At 39.9% G+C, this 9,791-nt stretch overlaps 1 protein-coding gene across 3 annotated transcripts; it reads left to right on the top strand.

Moving 5' to 3' along the window:
• The first annotated feature begins 383 nt into the window (after positions 1-383).
• LOC111260787 (uncharacterized) lies at positions 384-9,113 on the top strand. Of its 3 annotated transcripts, none has more exons than XM_022833789.2 (3): positions 384-497; positions 5,553-5,725; positions 7,523-9,113. In XM_022833789.2, exons 2-3 carry the CDS (start codon positions 5,609-5,611, stop codon positions 8,459-8,461), a joined length of 1,056 nt encoding a protein of 351 aa, XP_022689524.1. In that variant the 5' UTR covers positions 384-497; positions 5,553-5,608; the 3' UTR covers positions 8,462-9,113. The 3 variants fall into 3 exon arrangements, with proteins under 3 accessions (XP_022689524.1, XP_086824584.1, XP_086824585.1); XM_086968458.1 differs by lacking the exon at positions 384-497 and adding an exon at positions 516-684; XM_086968459.1 differs by lacking the exon at positions 384-497 and adding an exon at positions 699-953.
• The last annotated feature ends 678 nt before the right edge of the window (positions 9,114-9,791 follow it).

Here is a 9,791-nt window from a genome sequence, read left to right as displayed (position 1 = left end):
TAATAGCGTATTTAAAATTTGACTTTCGTTAAAATTGCCCCAGTGCGATTATACATGAGCGGACAAATACCGACGTTACAGCTGAGACGATATGGATTAGCCTAGTTTACCGTGTACCGTCTATCAACCACAGGCGATCATTTCGCTGCTGTTAATCCCGAATTGCTCATTTGGCCACTGACAGTAATGTCGTTGCCTGCCAGCCTCTCTGGCTAACGAGTTGCCATTCAGCTGTGAGCTGATCATTATACGGACGAACCGACGAATGGACAGACAGGGGCGGCTAACAATGCTACTACTCGGAACTCGACGTCATTGTAAATTCTCCCTCCTTCGAGAGTGCCTTCTGGTGGCCTTCTCTCTCTTTTTTCTGAGCTTTTAGGGCCTGTCGGCGCAATGGCGATGGCAGTAGTCTTTCGTGTAACATGCGAGGTGGCCTGCTGTTTTGCCTCAGCCTTAAGTACCCATTGTACTAGACTCTCTGGCGAATCTGTGGCGTAAGTGATAGTTTGCTGACCACTCCGCCGGTGCCGGCGCGTCATATCATGCCGAACTAAGTTTGTTGGATTGCTAAGCGTTTGTTGTAGGCTTCTTCTTCTTCTTCTTCTTTAAAAACCTATCGCCATACTGCTATTGTCGAAACTTAAGTAGTGCCCATTGCCGGCTGCAGCACTCTTATCTATTGTGAGTCGTTGCGATACTATCGCTTAATGGTGTAATTCTCTCGTGCTCTACCTAAAATGTGCAACTATTGAGTCTGAATGTTACGGTTATTTTAAGGCGTGGATGATATCTCACTTGAGCGAAAGTCGTGAAAACCTAAAGTACTTGTACTAAATTAAACCAATGCTATAACCAAGTGCTAAACGAATTACAAAGGCGAGCGAAAATTGTACGCAAGGGTTGTCGGGTGACCGACAGCCTGCCCGATTCTATCAGCTGACGTATATTTGGTAATGGAATATTTTATACTTTTTTCAGTGTTTATGCTTGAAAACGTTTCGCAGAGACTTCTGTGTTGTTAATCAATGTGAATGTGGCAGATTTTTTCGAAGTTGTCCCTAGTTACTTAAACACCGTTTGGAAAATCGATCCGCTTTTAAATACACCGTTAATTACTTGTCCTACGAACAAAGAGATTTATTGAAGCTCTGAATCAAATTGTTATACTGAAATATGTAGGTATTATAATTATTGAGGTGACGGCAAAGACGTACCCCTTAGCCCTAAACCAACTACCATACAACATACATTTGATTGTCGATAAAAGAAGCACGAATCTTTGTGAGTTATGCAATAACTGCCAATTTCCGGAACAACCTGTATTGCTTCTCAAGAAGCATATACAGCTTCTGGATCCTTTTTGATATTAGTTAACGGTTCTCCGCGTTTAGAACGATGCATTATTTTTTCAAGTAAGCCGCGTTATTTTCCGAAAGGACTAATAAAAGTAAGGAAAAATTATTAAGAGAGAAGTTCTCCTATTTTTCTTTTTTATTATTTAGCTGTTCGTGTCCAGACGTATCACTGATAGAAAGCTACAGCTAAATTCTACTTTAAAAAAAAGGTCCAAGTGATAACTATCTAGAATTGTCTTAGTGGGGCGTTTGAAGTCTAGCCATTGGTTCCTACGGTAAACGAGATGGAACAGACCCTGAAACACAGCTGACCTATTCGCTTGGACAATGTTCATGTTGTGGCTAAGGATTGTTCGTGTAGTTCCGGTACACTACACATATTCACTTGTTGTTGGTACTTCCGAACACAAGTCATAATACAATTAGGTAACGGGTTAAATAATTTATCAATTATTCCATCGGCCATATGTCACCGCTAAAAATAAAAACATCCAAAATAATAGAAGCTCCGAAAAAAAAATTCCACTGTAAGTTGCATCGGTCTTTTTCGATCACTGCGTTTGTTGCTCTGGGCAGATGCTGGAAACAGGGCGAACTTAGTTCACTGAACTTCTTTTTTTTTTTTTAGAACCCACATCAATGGACACGTTTGCGGTCTGTAGAATTATTCCGTTTCAGCATGTGAGGTGGCACAGTTGCTGGGGCAACCAAATTACGGAAGATTTATTTTACGTAACCTATAAACCGTACCTGCTATTGAAGTTGATGATGAGAAGAATGTGGGCCACAACACAAACTTCGAGTTTTGTCGAAGTGCTACACAGGTCACAGAACACCTGTCTAGTCAGTGAGTAAGCGATATCCTTTCTATGCATCCAGATTTTACGTCCGACACTGGCGTTATGCCTTCAATTAGACGGCTGGCTTCCAGCACGAAACGAAGTCTGTCTATGCCCCGGCCACACGTAGACCACAACGTGCCCCTAATACTAGCAGGCAAATACGTTATTCACAAAGCTATCACTGAGACAAGGGGTGTCCATCTGTCAGCATTAATCATGTTTCGCTTTTTTAGCCTACCACCGGGCGTTTAGTGAACGGAAAATGCCTGGGGAAATAATTACACTAGCAAATCTTGGGACCCCTCTCCTGCAACACTAACATCTAATTTTTCAGTAACTTTAATCCTAGAAGACCATTTTAGGTTTTGTGCAGTCTTTTTCTGTACCGCATGCTTGTTTTTATAGAAGACATGCGTTAGGCCGACACATCATGCCCAGATATTGGAACATCTGTTACTTACTGAGGCATGACTCTAAAGAGTCTCTTTTGTTGACCACGAGTGAGTAAACTATTAAGCTGTTACAAGCGAATTCAGGCTATAATAATAATAATAATTTGTTAAGAGATATTAAAAATATCTCGCTTCATTTTTTATTCCCTTGTCCCACTACTCTGGCGGCTTCTCGACATCTATATATATTTATCATTCGCATTTTCGTATATGAATCCTCTATCGAAATAGGCCGATAGTCGGATATTATGCCAAAAAGTTGCGCTTTTTAGGACATGGAAAGCCGTGTAATCACGTGGACCTAGATTAAGAGAATAAGTGAATTAAAACCGATGTTGGATATTCCTTTGCTCAATCCAGGAAGTAATTGAGCCATGGCGATGGGATCTGGCGCTGTCATCAACTAGAATATTTACATAGATCGACATTGCGATAGGACAAAAGTTAAAATAGATATCAGAGTTGTAATAGAGTTCCCGCGTTTGCGTACATTAAATTTGCTATATACGTTGCGCTACTTTTGCTTGCGGGTTAACGTAGCTTAGCATGTTAATACTTCCGAATAACGGGTCTGGCAGTGATCAGGTCAGTAATATTACTGTGGATCGCCCAACTCACCTCGAGCCCCTAGAATAAAGCGCTCATATGACCGAAAGCTCTTGTGCCAGCAGTTCAAAGTTTCCAAAGAAGATAAGAAATGAGTAAATAATGAAATTAGGAGCGAACGAATTCAAATTTATGTAAAAAAAGAACATTTTTCCTTATAGTTTAAAATGCTATTATGCGATGGCAAAGAAGATAAATCAGTAATTTTTTTCATCGTAAACTGCTTTTCGTTTAGGTATTAGCCTGAAACGTAACAATGGTTTTAGGGGACGAAATGGTCTAGATGACTAATGCGCATTGTTTCCAGTGCATTGCTTTAGCAGTCATAAACAAGCAAGGAGCATCCGGCCGTCGTTGCTTAAAATGTCAGCATAGGTAAAAAGGATTAATGCAAAGGAAATATGAGCAGCGGGGATGGCAACACCAGGACACGATGGACATAAAAAGGACACAGTGAATGTGCTACTTGTATAGCGTTTCATAGGCATGTTGGGGAAATTTCAATTAAGTCTACCAAGACTCGCTCCGGCTGCCTCCTTTTGGAAGCAAGTCCCTGAGGTTGTACCAAAGCAGTTATCTTTTAAAATAACTTCCCTGGTTACATGGAAAAGAAAGTTCAGGCTACCACAAAAAAATATACTATGGAAACTTAAAGATAAGTGCAGTGGGTTGTCAAGGCAAGAGCGTGACTAAAAACTTTTAGCGTTAGAGCGTTTCAAATAGCCTACACATTCAATTACGAGCCTTAGTGTTGCAAAGCTCATATAAGCAGCTTTAGGTTGTGGCACATAATTGCTCGATCACATCAGTAACATATCTATTACATACATGTGAAGATACGGGCATTTGATAACGGTTAGTCTTAGTAGGGAAGAGCAGCTTTGAATTCAGATACGATGTTAAGCATTGAAAGCAATGTACTCTTGCATTATCTATCGCCGTAATGTTTTGATGATCCAAAGTAGAATTACGCTGCGGGTACTCCCTATAAAAGTTTGCTGCAGTTAACGTCTTGGATAGCAAGATGTAAACATGAATATTCTGTGTCCCTCGCGACTGGATCAAAACACATTCAATTATATGTTTTTATCCTGTATTGCTGCTAGTTGTGATTAGTATGAATGTGACCTGACGCAAAGAAAATGTCCTACTTGAACTGGTTCATTTACTTAAAAGTAATGCTAAAGATAAAATAATTAGATTAAACAGTATCAGCTATATCTAGAATGGACCAGGAAATCATGCAGTCGTAAAGCGGAATGTTTCAAATACGTTCAATCAACCTTATTTCTACGTTTTGTTTTTTTCTTTTATTATCGCGCGAGACAGAAGAACGTAAAGCCTAATATGAACAAATTTAGTTTTGGTGGAGTTCATTTTGTGGCTAGCGCGGCCCGTCCATGAAAACTGTTTAGGGATGGATAACTTTTTATTGTAGTGGTCACGAATGTAGTAACTGTGACGCTCCATTACTATAAACTTTTCTCGATAAACATACATTGTATGGGAGTATGAGGTAACGGCGCAAACTCTTTCTTCCCTAATATATCGACATTTGTTTCTTTTTAAAGTCAGAAAATAATCATCTGAAATGCGCAGTCCTACATCATACAAAGTCTCTGTGTCCTTATAGATATTAGCTATCTATCTTGCAGGTTCATTTCCGTCGTTCTGCAACAGGTGAATGAGTAGGGTACTCTGGCGACCTTTTCGTTACGATTTCCTCTAGCGGAAATAAAAACTACTATCGCAGACTATAATCACGAGTGCAAGTTTAAATTAAATTGATCTACGATTATTATCCCAAGTTATCATTCGTACGAGTTCAAGTTGTATTTATCAATACATATATTAAGAAAACAATTTGCCCACCCAAACCCAAAAACAAACAAAAACTAGTATGCTATTACATCATTAACCTACCTAAGCGATACTATTATTTATGAAAAGGTGAAATGCTTACACAGGAACAATTAGTTGACAAGGTTAGGTGATTCTATCAGTTATTGTATATTATGTGATTTTGATGTTATATGAAACAGTTTTTAAAGTTAAACTTTTACTTTCAAATCGAACCTAGAAATGCCCAATTTGGTTTGAAAGGGGTCTGATTCAAAGTGAAAATGGTATTGTAAGGTGAGATCGGTTCTAGCAGCTGGTCAACGACTACACCAAAGTTGCACAGCTCAGCCATTTAGATTGCGCCTTCAGCAGTTCGATACGATTAAAAAGGTCCTATAAATGTACCTATGCCTTTGAAGTACGTTATCGATCTTGTACCTTTTGAATTTCAGCCGAGACGCCGGGCCGCCCGTCGCGGTGCGGCCATCTGTGTTTAATTTCGTCGATAATGCATACAGGCGGAAAACACCAATTCGGACCGTCCAATCGAGTAAAAGTAAAAGGGACGTCAATCGAAGCGGGCTACATGTCGCTGCAGAAAAAGCTCCCTTCCTCACCACTGGAGGTAACCTTTACCGTTAGCTATTACCACATTTTACCCTTTACTTAATAAGGGCTTTATTGTTAGAGTTCAAAAATCTCTTGATTCTTGAAGATTCGCTGACAAGATGCGCTGAAATTCCACATGAGACACAGTTACGTAAATTTGCTCGTCGTAGTCAGCGAATTTTGTGCAGATAATTTTTGATCTCAAACGTCCAACGACCGCCCAAGGTCATGAAATCATCAAGTTTATTTGATTAGTGGCGCCGCTGAAGAAGTAGAGACGGCATATGTTGACCGGTGGGGCAAAAGTCTTGGCTGGCTTTCTGGTGCTGCGAAGCCAAATCCAGTCGGATTTTTTCAATCGGCTTGTTATAGTAAATCGCACGAAACGAGCTCAATATGAGTCAGTCGAATGAGGGCAGTGCTGCTGGCTAACAAAAAGTAAGCCTGCCCCCACGCATCCAACATAGAATACCCTACAGAAAGCGTCAATGATGTACTTGGCGGGCCACCTGCTAGGAATCGTTCACTATGAATACGTTCACCGAAAACTGGTACATAAGCTAGCTGCAAGAATAATATTGAATCATTACACAATTGCAATAAGGGTTCCCAATGCATCTACGTGATATACGCACAATGATTTTGCTTCTGCGGACTACGATCAGTTTCTGAACCTTCGAACCGCTCTTAACGACCAAGCACTTACAATACGAAAACAAACGTCAAACTTGAATAAAGTTTTATCAGGAGGGATTTTTCTATAAATGCAGGACTCATATTCTTATTATTATATTTAGCTTAGCCAAATTAGTGCCATAATAGCGATCACAGTTTATAGTATGCATATAATAATGTGCATAAATTCATTTATATAACGCCATATAGGTGTCGCTATTTGCACGGACTCGTGCAGAGTTGCTATGTTAGAAAATAGTGAAAATAAACTCCTTCAAGAATAGACCAGTTAAGTGGCTCTAGGTAAAGCCAACAGCCGATTTATCATAGGCCTGGGAGACATATAACAATAATAATAAATCGCTGGTGTTGTTACGGCTTAGTAAATGCCCAGACGTCGCATGTTCACGGCTTAACTGCTAGGGACTGTTTTGGTTCACCTACCTAGCGAACTCAACTGCGTAGGAAACTTTTGCTGGTAACAGAGGCTAGCGAAAAGGCTTAAAAGGCACCAGCTAACTTGAAGCTTTCATAATGCTTTTGAGTAGCTCAGGGCCTATTTTGATCTATTTCATCCTCTATATAATACATAAGTTTTAAGTAGTTTTGTAAGTAAAAGGCCACACTCTGATATTAATATTCGACTTGTTTGCCATTTTTAGTAAGTAGCGACTGAGTATTATGGTCTTGCACCCTACGCTTTTGTGGCCTTATCCAGCACGGGCAAAAATATTTTAAGTGAGCATCCAAAAGAACATAGTACTGTTTTCGTCATACTTACAACGTGCCAAGACGGTTGAAGGGTCGCCCATCAATCGTAACCCCATTTAGTGTTTCACTAAAATAAATAAATTAATTAAACATATATATATATATATATTATGCAAAAAAGGAAACGCTAAAACTCTGTCGAAGGAAGCAATAAAACAATAATAATAATTATTATTATTTTTGGCAGGCAAGGGATAACAAAAATGCCTTAACTTTCAAATCGTATCACACCTAATACTGGTTACTGATAGGCGGATGCACACCCAAAACAGCTTCTGCCATTTGCACTATGCCGCTACGTCCTAGAATAACAATATGGTACCACACCAGTCAACACAAATAATAATAAATAAAACATGCTTTCCAGGTGAATTGCAAGAAGCGTCGACGATGGGGTTGCTGCAGTATTTCAAGTGCCCTAATCGGATTGGTCTTTCTCGTCGCAGTAGTCGTGACAGTGTTCTATATCTTCCTTTTTACCGATCTCGTAAAGCACATCACTGCGACTCAGGGAAATAGTTCAGAAAACTCAAACAATGCAAGTGTAGAGCGGACACTGTTGTCTCGTTTAGCAGGTGGCGGGGGCGTCGGTACGAAACTTCCAGAGCCTGCAACGACAATGCCTGCACCTAAGCTTAAGGATCTCAACATTCTCGTTCTTGTTGTAGACACTCGCAGTCATAATGTAGATGGAGGCGCATTTAAGAACACCGTCGATGCTTGGCGTAAAACCGAAGCCGCTTGGAAAGAGATGCATGAAAGTAATGCAATCAGTGATCGTCTTACTGTTCGACACTGCCAGAGCTGCGCAGCAGTGGGACTTCGCGACGACGAGCAGGGTACAACAATATTCTACACAGTTGAACATCTAAAGGGCGAAACGCACTCGTTCAATTTGGTTGTATTCGTGGCTCAACCCACACCTCCGGGGGAGGTGTTGGCGATGCTTACCCGGTATGGCCGTTCTGATAACCTTGGCGATGTGTGCCAAAGAGGGACATGGTCAAAAACAGGTTGCGACTTCATCGTTGGAGTCAGAGATTCAAAGGAGTTTCAGTTGCGGGATAGAAGCCACAATCATCATCATCATCTTCAAAGGCATCCGTCTGAAGGAAGCAACACGATGACATTCACAATGTCGTCACCTTCATCTCGTATAGACAGAAGCTCGCCCCAATTTGCTTTTCGAGTGCAGGCTCTGCCAACAACGGAGAGCACGCTGCTGGATATTAATAGCACAATCGTCATGCAAAAGGACGCAAGCACGTTTAAGGTGCTTATCCATAGACCAATGGTCATTAAGTGATTTTCACACATGATTAGGCAACTAGAGACTAAGGACACGTAAGGATGGAGCCTTTAAAGTTCAGTTGAGTTGAGACAAGGAAAGAAAGTGAATGTGTAGGCTTCAACCGGAGTCCATAAAGAGTGCCTAGAGTTCTTTTTCGCATGCTTTTTTCTGCTAACGTGATCGTATAAGTTAACGCGGTAGATAATCTTCTCCGGACAATGCTAATGGCTTTTATACTTAGCCTTGTGATACACTGTAAAGTTGTTAAGTAATTTATATAAATGCGAATGTAAGTAACGGCAATGTACAAACATCGAAGAAATGTTAAATGTCTGCTAAAGGCATCAATAAACAGATGTGTAGTTATAAGGAAAAACAACTGCGTGAAAACACTACATCTTAGTAGTTCGCCATCATACAACCATTTAGTGACTTCTACCCCATATAACAAAACGCATAATATATATATATATATATATATATATATATATATAGAGAGAGAGAGAGAGAGAGAGAGAGAGAGAGAGAGAGATGAGAAAACTTACAACTTAGCGATGTCACTTTGGATCCTTGCCGCCTGTATATAGTCGTGTAAATAACAGATTTTAACTGACTGAAACAGTCAGTGGATACTATTAAAGTAAATAAATGCAGACCGCAAATCGTATATCAAAAGTTATGGTCAATGTTAAGTAGGAGAATAAAGAAGTACATCAAAATATATTTTTATACATATTCTCAACTGATGGTAAACAGTCTAAAGCGATCATCTTTTACATCATATTGACGAGCATCGGACTAAATACTGTTAGGTTTTTAAGCACAGAATTTCTTTTAAAGCGGCAATAAAAATTAAAGTTATTATACGATCCGGAGTAACATTAGTATTACAAGGTTCAAGGCCGGATTGAGCTGGGTACATTTCTCGTCGCCAAACGTTGAAAAATTATAGTAAAATAGTAAGTCTAAGTAGTTCGGTTCTATCTTGTGATTAGTAGTCTCAAACTTTATGTTAGGTTTTGTAATTTAAGGATAATAATTGTTCTAACAATATTTCTACCCAAGCCACGCTTTTGAAATAAAGTGTGTGTCTTAAAACTGGCCGTACGAAAGGAGCGTATGATGCAAAGGCCAATTGGGCATGACCATAGCCAGTGAATAGAAAAAAAGATGAGCAGACGCTTAGGCAGCAATATGAAAAAATTGATTGACGGTAGACGATTGATAGACAAGGTAGACGAAGGAACACGGTACGTATACACAGACATACGCTGAACCGTTAAACTCTACAAACGTGATTTCTTGAACTGCGTTCATAGGAAGCCGACCGTTTTGTAGCAAAATC

Source organism: Varroa jacobsoni, unplaced genomic scaffold (assembly GCF_002532875.2).
Source record: "Varroa jacobsoni isolate VJ856 unplaced genomic scaffold, vjacob_1.0 scaffold_477, whole genome shotgun sequence".
NCBI lineage: Eukaryota > Metazoa > Arthropoda > Arachnida > Mesostigmata > Varroidae > Varroa > Varroa jacobsoni.
This window is presented reverse-complemented; position numbering and strand designations above follow the sequence as displayed.